The sequence below is a fragment of the Pan paniscus genome, chromosome 1 (genome assembly GCF_029289425.2).
Source record: "Pan paniscus chromosome 1, NHGRI_mPanPan1-v2.0_pri, whole genome shotgun sequence".
In the NCBI taxonomy this organism is placed as follows: Eukaryota; Metazoa; Chordata; class Mammalia; order Primates; family Hominidae; genus Pan; species Pan paniscus.
The window spans coordinates 204,417,845-204,444,156 of NC_073249.2; the positions used below are offsets into that span (position 1 = coordinate 204,417,845).

Consider the following 26,312-nt stretch of genomic DNA (forward strand, 5'->3'; position numbering starts at 1 on the left):
CTCAGGACTACTGCCCAAAATATGACATAGGCAGCTCCAGCCCTGCTCTCCAAAGACAGCACTTAGGCAGGGGAGCATTCCTTCCTAAACACACTTGCGGACTCTGAACAAGGGTCCATCTGTGCTCCTCCAGAACTGTCCCAGGAGGAGTGAGCACAGAACCTCCCCAACTCCCCTGCTCTCTACAGCATCAGGGCTGCGGGATCTGATGCCCCTCCCCTCGTCTTAAACACTGGGTGCTTCCTGCAGAAATCATGTACATCCCATCCGGGTCTCCTGCTCTTGTTTCCTTGTTGGCTGCCAGCAATGTGACATTTTCAGCTGCTCACCAAGAAAGGTTTAGTTTATTTTACAGCTATCTGCTCAGCACTTTGTACTTTGGGGGCAGTTGAGATTCAAGAGATAAATGAAAAGTGGGTGTTATAAGGATCCCCTAAGGCTTCAGAGAGGAAAAAGACTACATAAAGATACAGGAATGAACATTCTCTTTAGTGCCAGAGAATGCAGGGAATAGTTGACTTGTATGCCAAAAACTTTTATTAATAAAAGCTAAAATTTTCTACATTAAATACATTAAATCCAGACTTTTAATTCATATTACAATTCTGTAGGGCAAGCACAATCATTTTCCCCATTTTATAATAAAGTTGGGAGCCAGGAGGAGGGAGCTCAGAGAGAGTAAGCATCTCACACCATGTCAGTTAGACAGCGGGACAGCTGGATGTACCCAGGCTGGACACCAAAGCCTGTGCTCTGAAACCCTGCCCCACACTTGCTCCCTGGGAAGGAGGGTTTAGGAATGAGACTCCAAGTGACAGGAGAGCTTTCTTTCCCCCAGGCCATGTTAACACGGCCTCAAGGTACACAAATGGCCCCTAGGACACCAGGCCTATCACCCCTGTCCCCGTCTGACACTGGCCCAGAACCAAAGAGAAAGCAGGTCTATAACATCACAGTCCATTTGAAACTCATGTAGCCTAATTTTTTTCAAAGTATATATTTTATTTATATAGATTAGTGCAAGCTGAACATGAATATGGTTTGTAATCCAATTTATACAGCATCACGTAGTGGCTGGCTGTCCTGGCCATGGGTGGAAGCAGGGCTGACTGGCCTTGGTAAAGGAAATGACACACATTCCCCCAATTTGGAAGCAATCTTAATTAGCCAGGGAGTGATTTTCTTCCTTCAGCAATGTAGTCCCCAAAGTACAGACAGCTTCTCTCTTCCTTATAGGCCGAGTCGTAGGAGTAGCAAGCTTCTAAATTTTGGCTGTGCCTCTGAGCTTTTGGCCTAAGTCCCACCAGCCCCAAAGTTTCCGTGACAACAAAACAAGGATCAACTTGCCTCTGACACTCCCTTCAGCCCCAAATTGTTCTCTTACTCCCATTTTCTTCCTACCTCCCAAGTATCACTGGGATACAAGCAGAACAGGGCTGGGGTGCTGAACTCACCCTTGGGGAGGACTCATTATAGCATCCCTGCCTTTTCTCCATTATCGTCCAACTGCCTAGGCCCAATTTAATAACATGCTGCCTGTCTCCCTGGAACCGCCTGCCCACTCTATACACGGTTAGCAATTCCCTCCCTCCTTTGGTCAATGTGCAGCTTCCAGGCACGTGAGGTTAAAACGCACACCCGCCACCCCATTAGCCTGTCTTCAGCTTGTGGTGACCACGTCACCAGCCCGCAGGTGAGAGAGGAACTCTTAGGGCCCTTCTCACCATTCTCCTTCCTTTCTGGGAGTCCCTGATTGATCCCGCAAATAAAGGGCAGGGACCTGTCTCCCCACTGTCTGTCTGACTGGATTTCTTTTCACCCCTCAGCCCCGGTTATCAGAACTCTAGCCCGAGGCATGAAGCTGACATGCCTTCCGTGGTCAGTGGGAAGTCAGAATGCTTCCTCAGAGACCTGGATTGCCAGGGAAACCTGGTACTCACACTGCAGACCCTGCTACTCACTGGGCTCAAAGTTTCCCAAACACAGAGCTTCTGAGACAGAAGAGAGAGGCTGTCTCTTCATGTCTCTTTACCCATAAAATAAATGAGTAAAGACCCCTGGTCCCTGCCCCTCTGGTTCCAGGTTCTGCTCATGCGCGTGGACAGTAGGAGTCTCACCTTCCCGCAGTAATCCTTGCTCTTGAATCATCTATTTGCTGTCTCACTTACCTATGATGGGCAAGTCCTGTTCCATAACTGACCCCAGTATTCCCACAGAATCACACTCCAGCCTGGAGTCTGACTGCCTTTCCCTCCTCACCAGCTGGGCCATGAGCTCTGGGAGCAGAGGTCTGGGGACCCACCGAACAGATCCATGTGTTCCAAGAAGCCCACAGACTCCTTCACACCACCCCAAAGGCCCCAGAGTTCAGTCCAGAGGCCATAAGGGCAGCAGCCTATGGGGAACGAGGCAAAAACAACACCGGGACCCTACGGAAGCGAGCGATGTGGACTCAGGAGACCACACAAACACTGTCCTCTATGGCAGCAATTCAGGTCTCTTGGGCAGAAGTAGGAGAAAAGGATAAAATGGCCAAGCAGAGTCAGAAAGTTTTCCTATAAGATCCATGCCTGGGCTTCTCTAGAGAGCAAGACTATAAAATCAGTCAGCCAGTGCGGAGCCCGCTCAGAGCAGACAGTAAACTCGGGAAGGGCCTTCCCCTCTTTCTTGATGAGAACCAGCACTGGGTTTGTGCCTTCTGCTGAGTGTGCCATGGGCCAGAGGGCATCTGATGGGCCCCGGCAGCCAGTCCACTCTCGGCACAGTAAGCTGCAAAGCTGGTGATTCCGAAGAAAACAAATGTCTTGTCACAATCTGGGTCTCCAACAGAAACCTGGCCAGGCGTAGTGGCTCATGTCTATAATCCTAGCACTTTGGGAGGCCCAGGTGGGAGAACTGCTTGAGCTCAGGAGTTTTAAACCAGCCTGGGCAACATGGCGAGACCCTGTCTCTACAAAAAAAAAAAAAAATACAAAAACTGGCCAGCAGTGGTGGCTCACGCCTGTGGTCCCAGCTACTTGGGAAGCTGTGGCAGGAGGATTGCTTGAGCCCACAGAGGTTGCAGTGAGCCAAGATCGTGCCACTGTATTCCAGTCTGGGTGACAGAGCAAGACCCTGTCTCCCCCAAAAAAAGAAACCTGAGAAAGAATTTCTCAGTGCTTGAAAGGATCTGACACTGGAATTCAAAATTTACAGCCCTCTTTATTCCGAAGAGTTTTTTTTGTTGTTGTTTGTTTTTTCTTTTTAAATCACTTCCCTATAAGCCCTCAGCAATTATTTCTAGTTTTGTTTTGGAAGAAATTTTAATGACATTCACTGCAACTCCCAAGCCCCATCCCACAGCTTGTGAGGGGCTGGATTCTCATCCACTGGACTTGGCACCAATGCCCTGTAAGCATGTGCCACTCTACGACCTTTCAGTGGGTTTTCTCTGCTGCCAAGGGGATATTCAGTGCCATTTTGCCACCTGCAGATCAAGAGCTCTCCCAGACTGACAGTTCCCAGGACGGAAAAGCCTTAATACAGGCACAGCCTTGGTAGAAACAGTGAGCCCTTCACATGGAGATGAAGTCTTAAAGGTTTGAGCACCATCTTCTGGTCAGTTTTTGGCTTCTGAGGCCAACTCTGCTTTAGAAACTTCATTTATTTCAGAATGACAGAACCCTAATTGACAAGCTCAAGTGATCTGCGTATCAAAATGTGGACAGGACCAGAAGCAGGTGTAGTTGGCTGGGATGAGCTGTCCCAGGCTGGCCGGAGCTGGCGCTCGCTGTGGAAACCGTTGGGGCTGCCTGCACAAAGCCGGCAGATGCCAGTCAGTGGGCGTGCTGGTCAGTAAGGCTGTGCCTTCTGCGCTTCAAGCAGGGTGAGACCTGACCATGTGGGAGCAATAAAAGCTTCCATGGTGACCAAACGTGACTCCTGCCTCTGTACATGGCAATGTGAGATGTGCCTGGAAGGAAGGGGTGGCCCCATCTCTGCCAGTGTGGGATCCAACCAGGCACTCCCCTCCACAGGGGGTCAAGCCACACAAGGTGGCAGAGAGCCCTGCCTGGTGTGTAAACACTGCACCAGCAGACTCCAATCTTTGGCATGGAAGGAAAAGAAGATAAATGCTAGTCATTCTCTCCAAACGGCAGGAACCTACATCTATCTAATTGCACTTCATAATGGATTCCACAAACCATTAATTATCAGATTATATTTTAGGAACTGAAGATAAAAAAAGCTTTGTGAAATTCAGACTCCAAAGGATCACTGACCTGCAATAAGTGTGGCGGCCTGCGGGAGGTGAGGAAGCAGGCCACTCCCAAGGCAGGGAGTGGGCGGCAGCAGAGCCACGGGCAGTCACGGCTGCTCCTCCACACGCAGACAGGACTGCCTGCCTGGTGCTGGTCACGGTCTGCACCATATGACCCAGAGGGAGCGAGGCTGCCAGGTCAGGCAGAGATTTCAGCCTTTGATTAAAGGAAGGGGATGAAGATGACACGGAAGAGCTGTGGGAACCAGGCTTCAGGTAAGGAATACCAAGAAGAATGTCCTGGAAAGGCAGACACTGTCTAGCAGCTGATGCCTCACATTAAACACTTCCAGCAGAAACTCCAGAGCTTTGTTTTGGGAAGAGCTGACAACTGACAAGGGGTTATCAGGCATGGAAATGAGGGCTACCTGTCCTATAGCCATCAATAGGGTGCTGGGCATGGCCACTGGGTGGAGGGGGAACCCCAGCAGAGGGTAGGATGATAGGACCGAGGAAGGGGCCAAGTGTGCCTCAGGAAGGGGCCTGAGGTCCCCAAATTGTCTGTTGGTGCCCCTCTCACTTTAAATGGCCAGAGGCAGTGGCAGCATTTGCAGCCCCCACTGTGGGCCAAGTCCCATATCTAACTGCCATTCTGCCCACTGAGTGCTGTCGGCACCTCACGCCTCCTGGGGTACCTGGTCACCAGCTCCCATCCCACTGCTCTTTCAGACTCTACTTCTGAAGCCACATGTCACTTGGGGATGGACAGTGTCATAGAGGCCGCAGCAGCGGGCCTGTGGGGAGGGAGGCCTGTCTGCTACAGAGGATGGTGCTATTGGTGTTGAGGGCTCAGATGCTGTTGGTTCTATGAGAACAACGAAGCTTCCGTCTGTTTTCTAGGTGAGACTGTGTTGGTTGGTGCTAAGCTAAGATGCTCACCACTCAGGACAGCCAGGGATGGAGGGCAAAGGGCAAGCTGTGGGGCCTCCTCTCTGCTGCAAACGCAGGAAGGCTCTGCCGGATGAAAGGCTGCTCATTTGGCCTCACCACAGATCAGTGTCACTGTGCCATCCAGCAAGTCCTCCACAGTCACCGCCACGAGCTCAGAGCTGGCCTGAGATGCCTGAGAATCTGGCAACGTCACAAACACCTGCGACCCGGCAAGCTGGGTCTCCTCCAAAGTGATCACCTGCTCTGTCGGGGCCACCGGCTCTGGGGTTTGGATCACCTGAAAGAGAAAGACCGTGAGGCTGCTCTGGGCAGTGTTCACAGTTGGCTCCCTGATTTACATGGTTTTCATCTCATGCTGTAATGATGATATTTATGTTTTCACCTGAGGAGAGCACTTACATGTGCCTAATGGGAAGAGGCAAGTCTAACCCACTGGCGATGCAAAAGAGAAGGCCAGCAAACAATTTAAATAACTGTGCACTAAATTGCTATAATTTTGCTCAGTACGCCATCTCGGGGCGCCCGGACTCTATGATTACACACCAGCGAACACTGGCTCTGTTTTTCACACTGGGCTTTCCTGTCTTGGGATGACACTGCGGAGGTGAATGCCATGTGAGAGGAATGCCACTGAAGCCAGCTGGTCTCATGCCTGGAACATGGGAATGGGATTGATCCACCACAGGCCCAGGTAGGCCCGGGGCAGCCTCTCTGGACCTCTCGCAGGCTCACAGCCTTCCCAGGAGGCTACACAGTGACTGAGCTTAGGAGGAAGACTGGATGAACCGTGACTCCACGCATTCATTCAGCTCACCAGCCTGGCGGGGCCAGTGCCCCCTTCTCTCCTCCACAGCCCACCTATGTCCCTTCCAAATCTGCATAATCTGTTAGAGACCACCTTTCCAACTGAGAGAGAATGAGTCTGTGGTTAGGCATATCCAATTCCCGCCTAAGCCTCCAAGTTGATGTTTCTGACCCATAGATCCCAGAAGAGCTAGATGCCCTTGATATTTTTAAACTAGAGGCCACAGCCACCTTGCTCTTGAGAATCAGTGAAGAGCAGAGAGCAGGAACAAGTGAGGAAGCCAAGCCCAGCTACTTCTCCGTGCTACAGGAGAGAAGAGATCAACTGTGATGTTCAATCAACAATGATCCAGGATAGTAGTTTTCAAACTGCTTTTCTTTCTTTTTCTTTTAGAAATGGACGCCCCAGCCCCACCTTTTCCCCAAAGGACATATTATCAAGAACCATAATATACAAAAAAGATAAAAGCAGAGCACCTTTGGTTGATATGACAGCAGAGTGTTGGCGGGAGTCCTGCCTACCTGACTTCCCCTCTGTTCCCCAGAGGCCTGTAAGAACCTGGTTTATAAATGGCTGATCTGGAACTGGACAGCGGGACAGTCTAACAGACCAAAACCTCAATCAGTTTATGGTTCCTCTCCAACCCACCCACAAATTACTGACGATGGATGGACCTGAGTTTATTTTCCTTTTCTGCCCACCATCTCTGCAGAAGATGGGAAGAAGAGTAAACGAGGATCTGGGAAGCAAAGAGAAGCTGGATCAAGCTTAGCCCTGAAGCATCAAGAAGAGGTGGTTTTTTTGCCCAGGTAAAGGTGAGAGGCCCAGGTGTGTGCAAGTGTGTACTGTGTCCTGCCCAGAGGCGCTCTCCAAGCACTTCAACTGCAGGCAGTCCCTGCCCAACAAAGTGTTCCTCTGTCTCCGAGGTTTCCCGCAGTTCTCACCACACCCCACGGTGTTTCTCAGGAGGCAGGGACGTATGCACTGGGAGGAGGAACCAAGCTGTTCCTCTTTTGGAAATTCTTGTTCCAGGCTCCCTCTACCTAAGGGCCACTTCCCATGTGGCCACCAGGAGACTAGAATTTTCTGTTCTGTTTTGTAAGAAGTCCAGAGAGACTCTCTACAAGATCCCCAAAGAGTATCGCTGGGTACTATGACAGAGCCACCTCTAGAGAAGCCTTAGGAACCATGCATTAGCATTCTATGTAGCTGATGACCCCAGAATCACCTGCGCCATCTGTGAGGCTGCGGCCTGGGTTTCCGTGCTCATCACCTTTGGGTGCTCAGATTCCAGGTGACTGTCAAGCTGGGCCTGGGAGGTGAAGAGTTCCCCACAGAGCTCACAGGGGAAGGTGGTCTCTGACTGCTTGAAGTGCTCCGTGGTGACATGGTGCTGCAATGCTCCAGGAAAACGGAAAGTAGCAGCACAGTACAAGCACCGGAATGGCTGGGACCCTGGAGGAGAGGGAGACAGAAGGGGAGGGCTGTGGGTAAAATTCTCTGGGTAAAATGAGAGAAATGAGGGCAGGAAGACATGAGAGGAAAGAGCAATGAGGATCGAGGCTTGGAGGCGGATCCACGTTTTGTGGGACACGAACGTTATTCAATCTGGGGGGCCTTAAGAAAAATAATACAAAATGACAAGGACAGAGCCTTGGAAGGGTCCATGCAAGTGAGGGGCCCTGAGATGACAGTTTCATTAGTATCAGATTCAGGCCAAATCTGCCTCTGCAGAAGCCCATTATTCATTCAACTGCAGATAAAGATGCTGACGATACTATATTTCATCAATTCTAAGAAATACATTTTAACATCTCTGAAGTAGGATCGATGGCACCTTATGACTTCTGTCGGCTAAGGCAGTCAGGTGCAATCGTCAATGCACACACCAACATCAAAAGTGGCAGCATCAAGACTTGCAGAATGGGCATCCACGGCTTGGAAGAAACTCCCTAAGACAGGAATGGTGCATGTTTTTAACTCATGGAAACCAAATGGTTTAGAAGGGAGGAGGTAAGTGATGAAAGGTTAGCTATATTCCCAAAGCAGGAATCAAAAGTAGACTAGTTTTACATAACGCTCAAGAGACCAAAACGAATGGCCTTCAATTCTTGATGGAATCTTCTATTATGCGTTCCATCATCAATGTTCTTGATGGCAGAGTAAACACTGTGTGGAAAAACATGCTTGTTGACAATCTGAATTGAACGTTACTCTGAGAAGCTGGATTCTTCCCTTAATCAGTTTTTTTATGTTTTCCTTTTTATGTATGCACACTAGAGTGAGTGACATGATAAAAATCTATGTCAAATTAGTCCAAAACAGCACTTAGAATAACGTAGAAATTCTAAGTGATAAGAAAGCACAGTTTAACTGGCAGTAGTTTTTCTTTTTTAATAGTTCCTTAAAAATGGGACATCTTGGCTGGGCGCAGTGGCTCACGCCTGTAATCCCAGCACTTTGGGAGGCCGAGGCGGGCGGATCATGAGGTCAGGAGATCGAGACCATCCTGGCTAACATGATGAAACCCCGTCTCTACTAAAAATACAAAAAAAAATTAGTCGGGTGTGGTGGTGGGCGCCTGTAGTCCCAGCTACTCAGGAGGCTGAGGCAGGAGAATGGCGTGAACCTGGGAGATGGAGCTTGCAGTGAGCCGAGATCGCGCCACTGCACTCCAGCCTGGGTGACAGAGCGAGACTCCATCTCAAAAAAAAAAAAAAAAGTACATCTTATTTAGTCGAGCATGGTGGCAGGCACCTGTAATTCCAGCTACTTGGGAGGCTAAGTCAGGGAGAATTGCTTGAACCCAGGAGATGGAGGTTGCAGTGATCTGAGATCGCACCACTGCACTCCAGGCTGGGTGACAGAGTGAGACTCTGTCACAAAAAAAATAAAAATAAAAATGGTATATCTTGTAACTGGAATTGTATTTATTTATTTTTAACTGGCACTTTAGATTTGATGAATATAGCAATAACAATGACAATCACAGTTATGGCTTAAGGGATGCTTATTGATGCCAAGGCCTTCAGTTTTTCACACTACTCTATGAGGCAGGTGCTACAACTGTTCCCATTTTATAGATGAAGAAACTGAGGCACAAGTTTGTTAAGCGATTTAGCCTAGGTTGCAAAGCTGCAAGTGGTGGAGGGGAGATTCAGGCCCTGAGTCTAGCCTAGAAGTATGCTGACAGGGGTACTGACCTGAATGCTGGCACTTGACATGAACCTGCAGCAAGGCTGGCGTGGGGAAGAGCTCCTTACACTGGTCACATTCATGGAACTTCATATCTGTGAAGTGCATAAAGAAAGACGTGCTGGGAAAGAACAAATGGTTGGCTCTCCAAGGCTGAAGAGTAACAGGGCTGGGGTTGGGGCGATGGCCAATACTTAGCAAGCATCTACCAAGTGCCAGGAATCTTATAACCTATGGTATATTTGTACAATCTAGTGGTAAAGAACACGAGATCTGGATCCAGACTGCCTGGATGCTCAGAGGGATGTTGTGAGAATGAAATGAGAAAATATACACGAGGTGCTTAGCATAGTGTCTTGCACATAGGAAACACTCTGTAACTGACAGCTGTTGTGATTATCACCAAATTTACCTGCAAAGTAGGTTTTAATAACTGCCATCCTGGAGAGAAGGAAACAGGCTCAGAAAAGGGAAGTCACTTGCCAAGGTCATGTAGCTGATAAGTGCTGGAATCAGGATTTCCACTCAGGCCTGCCTACCACTGAGGCTGACACCCTTCCCAGGTGCCCCAACAAGCTCTCACTCAGGGCTGGTGGGAGCTTACACTGCGCTACGCTTCCAGGTTTGAGAACCACTGCCACTCAAGCTGCTGCTACTGACTGCTGCTGCTACGGACAGGTGCGCTGGGGCAGAACAAAGGCAATGACCACTGCACATCACACTAGACTATTAGAAGTGGGGATTTCTGGTGGGGCCCAGGAGGCTACACCATCAAGCCCCTCCCGCTCTCTGCCGGTGGTACCCAAACTCCACCTGCATGTTCTGCTTTGATGTGCTTCTTGTGCTCAATGGTGTTGGGGAAGGTTTTGTCACAGGAGCTGCACTGGAGTGATGAGAACTTGGAAGATCGGTGGTTCTGAGCAGCAAATACGTCAGGGTGGTGGGTTCGATTGTGGTACCACAAACCAGACAATTGCTGCAAGGAATTTGGCAAGTGTTAGGTCTTAGAAAGTTCCAGCAAGCTGGAGAGCTCACGAGGCGCTCATGAGGGAAAGAAATACATTTTTGGATAAGCTGACGTTTCTAGTATCACACACTCTTACCTATCACACCGGGTGCTGATGTGAGGAAAGCCTGGTGTTTGTGAGAATAAGGCAACTACATATTCATTGAGAAGCCACTACACGGCAGGGCTCCCAGGAGTCCTTCACATGCCCATTCCTTACAACAAGCCTATGAGGGAGGTGTTAGAGTCTTCCTAGTGAGCTGGAAGCGGAGACACCGAGGGGTTAAATGACTAATCATAATATCAGGAGATAGCAGGACCAGGATTCAGGCCCAGGCCTTCCAACTGTAACACCTGTGTGCTTTACCAGTGAGCTGCATCTCACGGCTTCCCAGGGAGCTGGGGCGCAGCCGAGCAAGCTGCTGGAGGAGTGCACACTGCCCTTGCCCCATAAGCAAGAGTCCCTCTCCTTCCCGGGTTCCAGAGCAGCACTGGGAATACTTTCCCTACCATTCCACGCCATCCTAGGGCTCAAGCCCAGGTCTCCGTTCTGGAACGCTAATGTCACAACATGAGCGTTGGCACAAAGTTAGCTCTCAGTTTTCGCTGAGCTAAAGTTAGCAGTTATGCTTCTTTGTCTATACCCAAATCTTATAGATGCCACAAGGACCGTTCTTTTCTCTGTAGTTTTAAAGCTTCTGATAGATGTAGTTTCTTTTTAGTTCTGTATGGGGCTTCACTTTAATTACATATCAAATCCTAAGGTAAAAAGCCTGAGCCCTTCCCTGGGAGTTAAACAAACACACACTAATTGTGCCAAACAAGGTAATTCCAGGTAGTGTTCTACTCCCCATTGCCGCTGTCATGCCCATTGACACATGGGAGCAATGGGTTCTATGGAAGGTGAGCATCCAAGGGGAAAAGCAACATTCAGTTCACGACAAGTCTGCTGTCTAAGAGAAGAAGTGTATGAACTCTCTGCTCCAATAATGAGCTCCCCCACTGCAGCACTCTGACCAGATCTCCTTAGAGAATCTGGATCACAAGCTGCATCCTTCATGAGAATCAGCCAATTGTCACATCCTGGATACAAGATATGATCTGCAAGCCACCAACCCAGGCATCAGGGAAGATCAAATGAAGAGTAGGTCAGGGGTGAGGGGAAGAGCTCCCAGTGGCACCTGAGGTCACCTGGTAGGCCTTGTTGCAGATCCCGCAGCTGAAGGGCTTCCCTCCAACGTGGGTCACCATGTGCCGCTCCAGCATGGACGGGGCACTGAAGATCTTCCCACACGTGGGGCAAGGGTGGTACTCTTTGGAGTGCACCTCATGGATGTGCTTCCGGTGATCCTGAAGAGTGGGGAAACTCATCCTGCACTTCTTGCAGTCATAAGGATCTTCTATGTCTAGTTTCACGGGACATCCATGAGAGGAAGAGGTGGAGAGGAAAAGAAAACACCATAGGCAGCCATCAGTGAAACACTGGTTGTTGTGTACAGCAACAAATGTGAAGACTCTGCTTACATAACAAGCAGGGTCTTAGACTCCAAGGATCAGAAATCAGTGTAGCAGTCACCTGACTACCCCCACCTTCATCCTAGGAGGTGGGATTCCTCCAGGGTTTCGAGATTAACTATCTCTGCAGCATCGTGTAGTTCATCTCCATTCCTCATTTTACATCTTACAAGTTAAATTACACTTTATCACTTTCCAGGGAGTTTCACCCTGGCTCGTCCTGTTTGCAGTGGGCATTCTGGAGTTTTCTAATTCTCTGTAGAGGATTTCCAGCACACTCCCCAGAGCATCACTAATTCCTTTGTCATCAACAGCACAAGTGGAGGGATGCTTCCTTTCTCCCCACTTTAGATTCAACAATAAAAAGATTAGCATAATGAGTGCTCTATGACAGGCATATTCTAAGTGCTTTATGTAAATTAACTCACTTAATCCTTCCAATAACTCTATGAGTAGGTTCTATTATCATCCCTATTTTACAGATTAGGAAAATCAAGGTTTAGAGTGGTAAGGCAGTATCTTGCCCATGGGCACAATTAAGAAATGGCTGAACTGAGAAACAATCCCATCTCTCACTCCCAAATCCATGCTGTCTGAGAGCTACATGCTTAATTGGATATGCCAACCCTTCAGTGAGACCCCCACAATAAAACTAGTAGTGATGAAGAATACATTTGCCATCCTATGGCAGGAAACTTTGGTCTTTTTCTTAAAGCAACAGAAATCAAAATGTTTTAATAAAATCCTTTGCTCACAAGCCAATCTTTTATGTGCATTGATTCAGATTAATTCAGGAATTCTGACATGCAGCAGCATTCGGTATCACTAACTAGTTTCCCTGTGGACATGAGCTCTTGAAATCTCAGTTTTACACCATCTTCTAAGACACTTTGATGCAGCTTTCCATAAGCAATGATGTGGTTCTATGAAACAGGCAAGAAATGGGAGAGAGAGGGGGGCCTGGATGCTAGGCCTGCCACGGATGATATAGTTTAGGGTATGGCAAAGTATTCTGGGTCTTCTCCCTTCTGAAAGTTAATAACGTCTTCCCCTTTCCTGACGCCCAGGTAATGCTACTGGGAAAGGAAGACTAAAGCAGAATGTCATTAAAGAGGTCAAAAGGACATCAAAATTGTGGCACTGGATCCAAGCCAAATCTCTCATCAGGAAGCCTACTGTAACTGGATTTTTTTGGACAGCCTTGTAAACTGCTTGGAGGGAAAGGGCCACACTTTATTTTCCCCCTGCATCACCCAATGTCTAGCCACATGCTGGGCACATAGGAGCTTTGGCAAAGTCCTTGCTGACTGGCTGACGACAGACTTGGATGTGTTTACATAAAGCGCACTTGTGAGACACTGTATCTGCCAACAGCTAGAAACTGGTGTGTGGGAAGAGGGGTGGGGAGGGAAGAAGAGCATGTGAGATGCATGGCATGCAAAAAAGACAAGTTTTGATGGTGACAAATGGCATCTGAGAGGGTTGCTCTTGTCACCAATAATAATAGTATCTGGCATTACTGAGCATTTTCTATGTGTCAGGCGTGGAGTGTCATGCTTTACATGTGATCTCATTTAATTCTAATTACAATCCAAGGTGGTGGCATTATTATTTGCTCTAGTTTACAGAAGGGGCATAAGAGGCTTAGAATGGTAAATAAATTTGTTTAAGGCCTCAAGAAAAGTAAGCGTCAGGGTCAAGATTCAAGTCCGAGCCTGTGTGATTCCAGACTCCAAGCTCTTAACTCCCCTGCTGTGCTGTGCTGATTACACTCCTGCTGCAACAAGAGAGGCTGAAGAAAATGTGATGTGGCCAGCCAAATGCCACGCTGGTGATTTCCCGATGGTGTAACGAGGAATCACGGAATTTCTTTGTCCTTCCTTCCTGTGTGTGTATATATATGTGTGTGTGCCCATGCATGCATGCATGCCGAATAAAAGTGTGTTTCTGTTTGTGTCAGTTCTCACAGAAGGGGAGAAAGACAGGGGCAGACCCCACTAACTGTGTGAAATACAATGGCATTCAGAAGAGAATGCTGGGCAGGAGGTTTTTAAGGGAACATAACCAAGGCTCACTTACGATGGTAGACATTAACTCAGAAAGTGTCTGGACTGCTCCTACGGGAAAAGGCAAATGGAAGATGGACTAATGGAAATATTCCAGTGCTCTGTGAGCCAATCAGTTATAGAGGCTTTCTCCTTCAAATAAAATTTGCCTCTGTTGGACAAATGGTGCCAGGTGGGCTAAAAAGGAAGACAGGGAAACAGCCTGGCCAGAGAGAAATAAGCGTTATATGAGATACCTTAAAATGAGATTCTTCCTGAACTAGGAATGAGGGACTCTGGGTTTTGCAGGGGAACAGGTAAGGGGAATGCACTGAATGGAGCTCGGGTCTGATGGATTGGCACCTCTGCTGCAATTGACACGCTTTCCCAGTGCCAGGCTGGCACTGAGGGCTTGAGATCCACAGTCTCTACATACTGTGAAAGGTGTGCAGATGGATGGAGAGGCCATTGGCTTGCCGGAAGCCCTTGCCACAGTCCCTGCAGACATAGGGCTTGTCCCCGGTGTGGGTCCTCACGTGGCGGGACAGCTCAATAGACTGGGCAAACACAGCATCACAGTACTGGCATGCATACATTTTCCCTGCAAATACACAGGAGCTTATTAGAGTCAGCACTAAAAATTTATGGCATTGCTACAAACAAAATCTAATTCTACAGCACGTATCAGGGAAATATCATCTGGTAGATGACATTAAAACATCAGGCAGTCTGCAATACGCTGGGTGAGATCTGAGCCGTCTCATCACATGGCACCTCACAAACACAGCCGATCACACGGAAGGTGCGAGTGTGGTTGGACAAAGGAATAAGGACGGAGTTCTCACTGCACAAGACAACCCATCTGTTCATCAGCCACCACAAGTATGGAAGAGCGCACTCTACTCCCGCAACCAGATACATCCCTGTGCCCAGAAACACGTGGGTTTGGATCCTCTGGCGACATATACAGTGTGGATCTGCAACTGTGCACAAAGGTGAGAGTCGTGGATTCAGAGAGGAATGAAAGCCTTCTTCCAGTTGCTTGCTATAAAGTTATTATGTATCCCTTGGTTTCTCTATTTTCACATGCATATAATGAGGATATAATGACCAGACTGCCAAAGATTATTAGAAAATGTGGATAAAGAACAAGTCTGGAGAACTGGCATTTGTGAGAAATGCTAGATCAACTGAACCTCCAAGCTCCCTTATGGGCCAAGAGAGCAAGCAGGGCAATCGGTGAGGCAAGGCTCCAGAACCCCGGATCCCAGGGTCTACCACAACTAAGGCAAGCAGCCTCATTTTCAGTGTTTATGTATTGGGCTGCAAAATAAGACTCTGTTAGGAAAAAAAGGGTTCCTTGAATGGAGAGGTGAAATTATTGAGGAGCCTGGGGCTTAGTCCTTGACGTTCTCAATCCTCAGTTTCTAGATGATCTCTCAGTGCCTCATACACCATCTGTAATGGATGCCTCCTGTAGTATAGCTCCAGCTCCCACCTTTCCCCAGAACTCCAGACCCATATGTCCAACTCCCCACTGCTCTGCTCTCCACCTGGATGTCTAGTAGGTATCTCCAATGCATCAAATAGGCCACTATTTGTAGTAATTTGTTACAGCAGCAGGATAAACTAACATACTTCACATAAAAACCCAAAGTCCTCATCTGTTTTGGGAGCTCAAAACAGAGCTTCCAATGCTCTATCCCCATCACCCCCACAGCCACCATCCACACACTCCCCCATCTCAGTAAATGGCAGCATCATTCACTCAGTTGCTCATGGCAAAGTCCCAAAGCCTTCAGTTCCTTTAGTTCCTTTCTTTCCTTCACATCCCACATCTAATCCACCATGAGTCCTGTTACCTCCATTTTCAAAAACATATCCTAAAACTTGAACATTCTTTACAACCCCCACTAACACAACTCTAGTTGAAAACTATATCACCTCTACACTGAACGGTTCTAACAGCCTTCTGTTTCCCTCTTGCCCTACTATAGCTCATTGTCTGGAGTGGCCAGAATTAACTTCTGAAAATGTAAATTAGATCCTACCACTCATTCTCTGCTCAAAACCCTTCTATGGCTTCATGTGGTAGGCGGGATAATGGCCCCCAAAGATGTCCATGTCCTAATTCCTCAAACCTGTGTGTATGTTACCATACATGGCAAAAGGACTTTGTGAATGTGACTGGATTAAGGATCTTCTGATGGGGGGGTTGTCTTGGATTATCTAGGTGGGCTCAATGTAATCGCAAGGGTCCTCATAAGAGGGAGGAAGAAGAGTCAGAAAAGGAGGTATGGTGATGGAGGCAGAGGTTGGGGTGATGTGGCCAAGAGCCAGGGAATGCGGGCAACGTCTAGGGGCTGGAAAGGCAAGGAATGAGATCTCCCCTAGAGCCTCCAGAAGGAACTCTGTCGAAAGCTTAAATTTAGCCTCACAAGACCCATCTTGGATTGCTATCCTCCAGAATGGTAAAAGAGTATATTTGGGTTGTTTTAGGCCAGCATTTGTGGTAATTTGTTACAGCAGCAGGATAAACTAACACACTTCACATAAAAACCAAAAGTCCTCACCTTGGCTTATAAGACCCTCCAAGGTCCAGCCTTTGCTAGCATCTCTGGCCTTATCTCTTAATGCTCTTCCTCGTTGATTCTGCTTTAGCCCCTTCTAGTTTTCTGTGGTCTCTCATGCAGGTAAAGCTCATTTCCACCGGGGAGGCAGCTCTGCACTTGGGATGCTCTCCTTCTAGGTCTTCCACGGGCTCCATCTCTCACTTTGTTTAGGTTTCTCCACAAGTGCCATCTCGCAGAGGCCTTCTCTGATGATACAAATAGTGTCCCCCAAGCCCTGTCCTCTCACTGTGTACCCTGCTTTATGCTTCTTCATAGTAATAACTGCTATCTAAATTTATACTATATATTTATTTGTTTATTGTCAGTTTTACCCAGTGGGATGTAAGTCCCATGACAGGGGTGCGTATATTTACAATACCCCCTGCTGAAACAGTGCTTGTGAAATTCATTCACTCAGCAAATATCGATTGAGGGCCTACTATTGCCAAGTACTAGTCTAAGTCCCATGGATACAGCAGTGGGAAAAGAAAGACTAACAGCTTGCCACTCATGACACTTGCATTCTAACAGGGAAGACTAAGCAGAAATAAATTACTAAAGTAGATACTACATCATATGAGAAGCACTATGGGAGAAAAATACTGCATGGAAACCAGGGGTGGGGTGCTGAGACCTTACAGAGGGTGGCCCAGGAAGAGACTCACAGAGAAGGTAAGTGTAAGTAAGGTCTCAAAGGAGGTGAGGAAGTGAAACGTGAGGTGTCTGACGGGAAGCGTCCCCAGCAAAGGGAAGGGTAAGAATAAAGGTCCTGGAGCAGGTGCCTGCGGGCCTGAGGCCTGGCCAGAAAGCTAAAATGTGCAGGCCTAAGAGATGAAGTCAGAGAGGAATCAGGAATGTTAATCACAGAGGGCCGGGGAGGCTATCTTAAGGACTCTGGATTTCACAACTGAGTGGGACAAAAAGCCATTGAAGAATTTGGAGCAGAGAAGTGACCTGATAGGGTTTATTTATTTTTTAAGTATCAAGAGAAATGGTGAAAGCAAGACCAGCTTTGAGGCTACTGTGACAGTCCACATCAAACAATGGTTACCTTATAATTTATAAAGAAATGCTCTAAACAATAGGTAGACTGCTCCAAAAAGCCTTCCCTGACAATGTACCTCCTCCTCCCCTCCAATTGGACTAGAGACCCCTTCTCCATCCTTCCTCATCACGCTGGTGTTATTCCACATTATACCGCTGACAATCTGCATTGTAACGGGCACTACACTCCCCTCCCCCTGCCCCCTTCAGGCCACAAGCTATGGGCACACAGGAATCCCAGCTCAGCCACTCGGCATCTGCCACTGTCTGATCCACAGTAGGTGCTTAGTCAGGGTCCTTCTCATGCTTGAACTCGACCTCAAAGCTCAAATAATTTTATGTAAATTCTCTATAACTTTTAATGGCAAAAACCGCAATGACTTTTCCACAAGACCTAATATAAAGTCATAGGAGGTTAGCCAGTCTCTTTCAGAAGCTCTCCCAGTAAGCAGTTTACGTCTGTGCACAGAGCTATTCCCAGTCGTCTGTTTGCCTAGAGGTTGTGCATTGTTTATTTTATTTATTATTATTCTTATTTTTGAGACGGAGTCTCACTCTGTTGCCCAGGCTGGAGTGCAGTGGCACAATCTCAGCTCACTGCAAGTTCCACCTCCCAGGTTCACACCATTCTCCTGCCTCAGCTTCCCGAGTAGCTGAGACTACAGGCGCCCGCCACCACGCCCGGCTAATTTTTTGTATTTTTTGTAGAGATGGGGTTTCACCATGTTAGCCAGGATGGTCTCAATCTCCTGACCTTGTGATCCGCCTGCCTCGGCCTTATTTTTTTTTTGATACTTAACTTTTGTGGGTACACAGTAGGTGTATATATTCACAAGGTACATGTGATGTTGTGCTACAGGCATGCAATATGAAATAACTGCATCATGGAGAATGAGAGATCCATCCCCTCCAGCATTTATCCTCTGTGTAATAAATAATCCAAATTACACTGTATTTAAAATGTACAATTAAGTTACTATTGACTTTAGTCACCCTGTTGTGCTATCAAATTGTTTTGTTTTTGAGATATATATCACACCTAATCCAAATGGGGTTTAGGCAGTTCGCAGTGAAAGTCTGCAGGAGAAATGAACTGTGCCCCACCTTACCTTCCGAGTGCTTCTTCTTGGTGTGATAGGCCAGGGCGGAGGCCTGGGTGAAGGTCATGAGGCAGTGCTTGCACATGAACGGGCGGTCCCCGGTGTGAAGGCGAAGGTGGTTCTTCAGGGTGGAATTGGCTGCAAACTTCGCCCCACACTCTTCACAGGAGAAAGGCTTCTCATCGAAGTGCTCTGTCAGCTTATGGTACTGCATGCCTAGGGAAGCCAAGGACACCAGAGGCCAGAAGAGATGCTACTAATCAGTGTTAGGAATCTAGCACAGGATACCAAGAGCACTGTCTCAGCCCAGGCCTCCTGGTACCCACTGCACACAGCCACGCTGCTCTCTACCCACCAACTGGCATCCCCAAAGTCACCTGGCCTTACTCCTGGATGGAGCCGGTGGAAAGTAATGCTGGGCTTATCTTCCCCATTCCCTTCTCTCTCTTAAATAGGACCCTGCCACCCAGAACTAGGGAAATTCAACTTGCTTTTATATTTCGTTAGGTTTATCCAAATTCTAGGACAAGGGAAAACCATTCTGACTGTACATCCCATGATTTCCATGACTCTTGTTTGTTACCAAGAAACAAGTGGCACATGGAAACATGAGCCAGGTATTAAGTAGCTGGTTATCACTGTAAACAGTAAGAGCTGTAAGTTATTGTGTGCTCACTCTGTTACAGGCAGTGCACTGGTGTTTAGCTCTGTTACCTTAAGTCTTCATAACAATCCAACAGAGTAAGTGGTATCAGGGTGCTGCTTTAATAGATTTGGGGAAATCAAAGCTCGGGGGCTGATTCCAAAGCCCATGCTCTTAAAATATTCCCCTGCCTCTGTAGGAACCTGCTCTATTTTCTAAGCCCACCCACAGCCCTCACTGCACACAACTAAGGGAAAGGCCTGAAATCCAAGCTATAAAACCCACAATTATCATCCTCTGTTCCTTTGCCTTCTTGAACATACCTGAGGCATGGGCAAATTCTCTGCCACAGAGGTCACATGTCACTGGAAGCCTCTTCTTCTTCTTCTTGGGGGCATCGGACTCTCCACCTGCACCATGGGCCTCCAGCTGATGTTTGTCCAGCTCTTTCTTTGAATCCTTGGTCTCACTGCACTCCTTACACTGCACCTGTTTGCTCTTAGCCACCCGGCAGCGCTTCATGTGCACCTTTAGGCGGCAGTAGAAATGGAAGCTTTTGTCGCAGGCCTTACAGATGAAGCTCTTCTTGGCAGGGTCTGGGGAGGCTGAAGCCTCCTTCTCTTGCTGTCCTGGCAAGGAACCAGTCTCTCCTTGATCATTCTGTTCCCCAGGCTGGCTGTCTTCTTTGGCTGCCTTTTCATCTTCTTTGTTGTTGGCTTCAAGGTGAAATTTATTACTCACCTTCCACGTTTCCTTCTCTCCATCTTCCTTAGTAAGGACACCTGCATAAAAGAGACATCTCGTGGCTCTGTGAACTCTCTGTTTCTATTTTGCTTTATAACGTTTCTAACACACTTCTTACAGGAGACTAGAGACTACTTGAGATCCTCAAAAACACTCTGAAGTAATATCATTGTCCTCCTTACTTTCCAATAAACACAAAGAACATTTTCCCCCTATGTCTCATGACTTTTTTAGGTATTGAGAGCATATAAAATGAATACGTAACTTAAGGTTGTGATAAACTATGATATGAAATGCTGTCTCTTTCTTCAAGAAACAACCTGGTGTGCTGACAGGAACCCCCTTCCCACCTGGCCCATTCCTTACCAATGTATGCTAACTCCTGCATGACAGGCTGCAGGCCTGGAAAAGATTTGTGGACACTGCACAGGAGGTGGCATATTTCAATGGCCGGGACTGATTTTTCCATGGCTCTGCTCAGCACTGCTCTCAGGGAAGCTTCAGGGCTGGCTGTCTCAGAGGAAATGCTCAGAATCTAAATGAATACCAGGAGACAAAGGTGTGGGGTTAATCTCAGCAGATTTTCCCCATGGTTTTCAACCTAAAAAAAAAAAAAAAAGCTAATCCCAGGAAGGCACTGCTCCATTTATAAGCAGTTTATACATCGCCTTGTGATAAATGTAGTGGACAGCTCTGCTTGCCAAAGAACAGGAAAACTAACAAAACAGAAAAAAAGAAGCATGTATCCAGATAAATGTGCAAATACAAAGAAGATACATGCAGGGAAGCATAAAGCATTTTCTATAAGAAATAGCTTATCAGAAACTAGGAGTCTCCCAAAGACCTTTTCTGGATCTTAATACTAAAAGCTTGAAAAGCTATAGGATTTGGTCGTCGGTGTGTCTGTCTTGAAAATCAGAATAGGTTTTCATAATATATAATTGTCTCAATGTCTGGAAGTAATTCTGCATGATCAGTGGCTTCATATTTTTAGATACTTAGATGTACCCATTTAAACGTCATTTTCTTTCACAAAGAAACTCAGCGTTTTAAAGAAGGTTCAAATAGAAGCTTTAAAGAGTCCAAGAATATTATTTCAAAGCCGTCGTCCTCTTTCAGAATGTTAGAGCTATCAGCAGAAAGAGTCGGTACACTGAGAAAATAAAGCTAAACCATCCACAGATGGCCAAACGGAATTTTCATTTTGGAAGATATTTTATTTCTGCTCTTTTCAAGTCTATCTAAATAAACCTGATGTCCCTGGAGGCAGGCATGAGACTAATTAGTGAGGCTAAAACTGATCAACTGCAGAAGCCCCATCTCTGAAGTTACGGCGTGCTGGAGAGAGTCTAACAGATGAGTCTTTCCTCTGAAGCCCCACAGAAATGTGTGCCATCTTCTTCCCATCTGAGTCAGACCAACATGTGGCTGTTACCTGCATAGAGAGAGTTAGAAACCCGCCCTTCTGCACATCTTCCACACCTACCTGAATCAAAAGGGCACTACATTTGAATCTGTAGTTTAATTTCATGTTCCTTTCTTGTTCTTCCCCACTCAGGATGCAAATGATCCTGGGCTGGACACCCATGAGTTCCCCCAGTCCCCACTTGGTATTCCTGGGATGCTGGCCACATTGTGTGAAGCCTTACAGAAAATGAGCTGGCACTATTTGCTACCCCATATGGGCAAAAGCTTTGTTTTATCTATGTTTATCTTGGCTCTTTCTAGAAGCCAGAATAGAACATGTAATAAGACCAGTTTTACTTTCCTTCATCTGAGAGAAGCTGCTTCTTAGAACAGGTAAGAGAACAGTATCATGGCTCCAGGGGATACCAGGTTTAGATAAATGGAATAAATTGGTTTGAGTCATAGGAAGCTGGGTTCAAATCCTGACATCATCTCCTCCCTGCCGGAGCATTTTAGACAGGTAACTTAACCCTTTGGGGCCTGAGAACCCTTGTCTATAAAATGTGATAACATCACCTGCCATGTAGAGCTGGAAGGATTAAAAGAGCAAACGTGTTAGGAAGCATTAGCCTAGCAAGGGGTACAGATATTAGTTCTGGCCAGGCACAGTGGCTCACGCCTGTAATCCCAGCACTCTGGCGAAGCTGAGATGGGTGAATCACTTGAGGCCAGGAGTTCGAGACCAGCCTGGCCAACATGGCGAAACCCCGTCTCCACTAAAAATACAAAAAATTAGCAGGGCACGGTGGTGCTCACCTGTAATCCCAGTTACTTGGGAGGCTGAGGCAGGAGAATCGCTTGAACCCGGAAGGCAGAGGTTGCCATGAGCCAAGATCGTGCCACTGCACTGCAGCCTGGGCGACAGAGCAAGACTCTGTCTCAAAAGAGAAAAAGGAAAAAAAAAGAAGGAAAAACAACCCAACCAAATATTGGTTCCTCTCTTAGGAATGAAGACAGTCCCAGGCAACAACTGTAAAACTCTCTGGCATTTCGCTTTTTATTCCCACCACACCTCTTTCACAGTCTCTGCCAGGTGCTCCTCCTCCGAGGTAAAGAGCTTGCACTCAATCTTCTGTTGGATGGCCTCCAAGATCAATTGGTTATGCCTCAGGATTGTTTCTAAAGTGGCACGTTCTGGGGTGGTCACTGAAAAAAAGGGGGATCAAAAACTCATTAGGCAAACAATGAGCACCATTTTTTCCTACACCCTTCCTCCACTCAACTCTTCATAATGAAAATGCATTTCCCCTATCTCCTATCTGAGGTTGGCAGTGGGGAAAACGGCAAATAGCACTGTAATCAGAGTATAATAATGAATGTAAGCTTAAGATAATTACTGGATCTATTTTTTAAAAGGTTTACAAACTCTTGTGTCCTTGAACAAAACTGCCAGTCCTTACTTCTAATAGTAGGGATGTAGGTGACTACCGTTAAGAGAGCTCTTCCTATTTTCTAGGAAGACTGACAGTCATCTCTAGTGGGGGCAAAACCCCCCCAGAGGTCAGGTAACTTACCTGCCCGGAAGAAAGCATCGGCACCAGGCTCCCTTCGTATTTCCTCCGTGAGCAGGTCCAATGGGCAGGTCTTTGTCTCCTGAACCACCAGCAGCAGTTGCCAAACGGCTGCGGCAGAGAGAGTCCGCTTTTCTAGAACTGCTGATATCAGAGAATTGAAACCACCTGAACCAGAGTCACGTTTCACAAGCTTCTCCATGACCTTCAAGATGTAACACAAACACGTAAGAGACTCTCCAGCCACTAGCCCAGCTGCAGAGCTGCAAGTCTAGATATTGGGTTACAGTGAATATGTTTGGGGAAGGAGTTTTTCAACATCCTCACCTCTCAGTCTGAGAGATTTCTTATACATGACAAAGTTCTTCATTTCTCCTTTTGAATGCCTTTCCTTATTACCACAGAAATTAGAACTATTCTATTTGTTATTCCACCTTAGAAACTGAGATACCTTCTATTTCTCCTCTACTTAGCAATTCTCAACATGGCTACATATGTATATTTACAGAAAATATAAATGTGTGTGTGTATTCATATTTTTTCCTTCTTTCTCATTTTACCCTCCCCTCCCTCTGTTTCTCTCCCTCTCTTACCTCTCTTTCTCCAGGGGCTAAACTTGTCATGTGTGAGATCATCTTTAATAAAATCTGGTTGTCTGTGAAAATCTCAGAGAGGTTTTCATGATAGCGTCTCAATAGCTCAGTCCCATAATCATCAGGGCTTGGTTGGACTGTAAGGATATTAGCAAAACAATAATGTTTGATGCAACAAAACCTCCTACAGAAGACTCCAGGATATTACCAATGAGAGAGGAAGAGAGCAATCAGCACAAGGGCTCAGTGTCCTCTGCAGAGCCCTGGCTTGGGGCCTCATACACATATGTTCAGAGCTCCTCTGCCTACACTTAATCGCTTGGCGCTTCAGGGTCATAAAGCCGTTAACACTTTGAAAGTCAGTGCCTGGTGGTAGGAGCTAGCAATTGCTCACCAGGGGGGTAATTAGAAGGCTGTACTTGTAAGAGACTCAGATGTGCAGGTTCAAGGGGGGGTGTTTGTCAAGCCTGAGGTAGAGGATCCGTGTGGCGATCCTAAAGACGAGCACGAATCAAGGCTGTGCGTGTGAAGCTGACCCGTGGTTTTTCTATTTAGGTGCCCTTTGGGCCAATTTGTTAGGTTCTCTCTTTTAAGAGGTCATATTTACTTGGAAGTTAAGAAAAATTGAAACTATCAGGCATTTCTCTTAGCTTTGCAGATATTTAAAAATGTACCTTTTTCTTTAGCTCAGTAACTCCACTTCTGGAAATCCAACCTTAAGAAATTATCTGAAGGTCTTTGTCTATGTACAAAGACAACTATCAAAGCATAATCTTTGCCGATGATGACAGTGAAGATAGCAACTAATATTTACTGAGTGCCCATGTGCCGGGCACAGTGCTAAATGTTTTACATGTATTATACTAGCCACACAAAAACGAATGTGATAGGTACCACTCTTACCTCATTTCACACAGCAAATGAGGTTCAGAAAGATTAAGTCACTTGCTCAGGGTATTACAGCTACAGAATGGTGCAGTGAGGGTGCGGCCCCAGGTAGTCTTGACACCAACGCCTACAGTCCTAACCATTATGCTACATCCGCTCTGAAATAAGGGCATGAATAATACACCATATACATCCTTATGATGGAAAACTACACAGCCTTCAAAAACTAGGATTGTGGGGAGTTTTTCTGAACTGTGGAGAAGGCTGCTGCAATGTTACATGGGGAAACCATAAAATTATACAATATGATAGTATCTCAATATTATAAAAGTGATGGATAAAACATGTCAAGGTGTTAATATTGGCATCCTTGAGTGGTAGGATTTTAAATGGTTTTCTTCCTTATATTTGGAATTGTCCAAGCTTGTGTAAGTACATACTACTTTTATAGGCTAGGAACAAATATCCTTTTTCTGAAAACCATCTGAGTCCTAAATGCTCTGGGACAGGGAAGAGTTGGCTTGAGCTGGATTGTCTTTCTAAGAAATAGGATATGGACTCATTTCCCCAAGCTGAACGGACACCAGAATAATGAGTTCTGGGGACTGCTGGAAGCAAACAGCACTCTAGTGGAAATGGGGCGATGGAGATTTGAGGCTTTGCTGCTCCTATTTGCGAATATGGCTGACAGAGTGCTGAGCCTTATGAGCACATTTGCTCCTCTGGCTTTCACAGGTGATCCTGGATAGCCCTGGGAAAGTCACACGTTAATAAATCCTGAACCACAGGAACACCATGAAGGAGCTTAACCGAGAAGAGTCACTCTCAGATTTCAGACCTTAACTCCAGAGAGATCGAGAATTATCAATTTATGATGGCTAGTTTCTATTCTGCAATGACATTTCTTAATATTATCTTATCTCCCCAGCATGGAGCCAAAAGGGTGTTTCAAGCTACAATTTTCTGGAAGAGTGGTTCCAGTCCAGAGAGTCAACAATTAACTAATACCTGTGGCGCTTGGAAAAGTGGCTGATTTCTGCAACTTCTCTAGCAGAAGGCCCAGGTTTGGGAAAGTCGCCTTCACAGCCTGGAGGAGTTTTACCAAACCCTCAGCAGTCAGTGTCTTCTCTTCAGTCATTCTGTGCAACAAATTTTCTATTGTCTCCTTGGGTGTTCTGCCCTCACAGCAATTCAGAATCACCTGCAGTGGCAAGCAATCAACAAGACACCAGTTACTGGCAATTCAACATTTATCTGACACACTACTGGAAAACCTAGCAAGATAGCATCACAAGATGCCTGATCTCCAAGTCCTCTTCTGTTGGTCTCTAGCATTACTTTTTTTCATAGTTTCTTCCTTATTCTATTTCAATAAAAATCTTAAATATTTTCCAAACAAATAACTGTGAAAATCTTTCTTTCTCAATTGCAGGTCTGTGTATCTGCTCTGCCTCCAACAGCTTGCATTTTGTGAAAACATTCCTAAACTAGGCCTATATGATACAGCAAGTAGCATACCTCTAACCTGGTTCTTTAGATGTGGCTTGTCTGGACGCTAAGATTGAGAAACACAGATTGATAATTAATATAGTTTAATTTTTTTGGTCTTTTTTCAGTAAAGTTCATAGTATTAGCATAGGTTATAATTTCATAGGTTATAATTCCATTGTTTTACTTTACTTGCATAGTTATCTGAATACTCAGATAATTTGTATAATTAGTCTGTGGACTCCAAAATATTAGATTTAAAGTGCCTTTCTGGATTATTTTTCTTGTGGATTCCTTATTATCCATTCCTCTCATTCTCAACAGCCACATACATCAGCTCCAGTCATAATTCAGCAATTCCACTCCTTTGTCCTTCCTTGGTGTGCTAGAGGATTTTGAGTCAAAAGGGCACAGAACTCTAGCAAAAGGATGAAAATAAAACACGTGACAGATATTTTACAGATA

General features: G+C 46.4%; 1 protein-coding gene across 7 annotated transcripts in view; it reads right to left on the reverse strand.

Annotated features, from left to right (window-relative positions):
* Positions 1-502: 502 nt before the first annotated feature.
* The window catches only part of ZBTB40 (zinc finger and BTB domain containing 40), an 80,028-nt gene continuing 54,218 nt past the window's right edge, over positions 503-26,312 (reverse strand). For 6 of the 7 annotated variants that reach the window (XM_003813965.6, XM_063601630.1, XM_034957789.3 and 3 more), the window contains 13 exons: positions 25,368-25,560; positions 23,472-23,608; positions 22,882-23,083; positions 22,380-22,513; positions 20,267-20,435; positions 19,480-19,938; positions 18,523-18,729; positions 14,194-14,358; positions 11,389-11,603; positions 10,005-10,167; positions 9,200-9,286; positions 7,225-7,451; positions 503-5,468 (listed from right to left, as the gene is read on the reverse strand). In XM_003813965.6, the coding sequence (XP_003814013.3) occupies positions 5,274-5,468; positions 7,225-7,451; positions 9,200-9,286; positions 10,005-10,167; positions 11,389-11,603; positions 14,194-14,358; positions 18,523-18,729; positions 19,480-19,938; positions 20,267-20,435; positions 22,380-22,513; positions 22,882-23,083; positions 23,472-23,608; positions 25,368-25,560 (2,553 nt within the window). In that variant the 3' untranslated portion in view covers positions 503-5,273. Of the gene's footprint in view, positions 5,469-7,224; positions 7,452-9,199; positions 9,287-10,004; positions 10,168-11,388; positions 11,604-14,193; positions 14,359-18,522; positions 18,730-19,479; positions 19,939-20,266; positions 20,436-22,379; positions 22,514-22,881; positions 23,084-23,471; positions 23,609-25,367; positions 25,561-26,312 lie in introns of those variants that run through there. The other variant, XR_010111212.1, reaches the window with a different exon arrangement.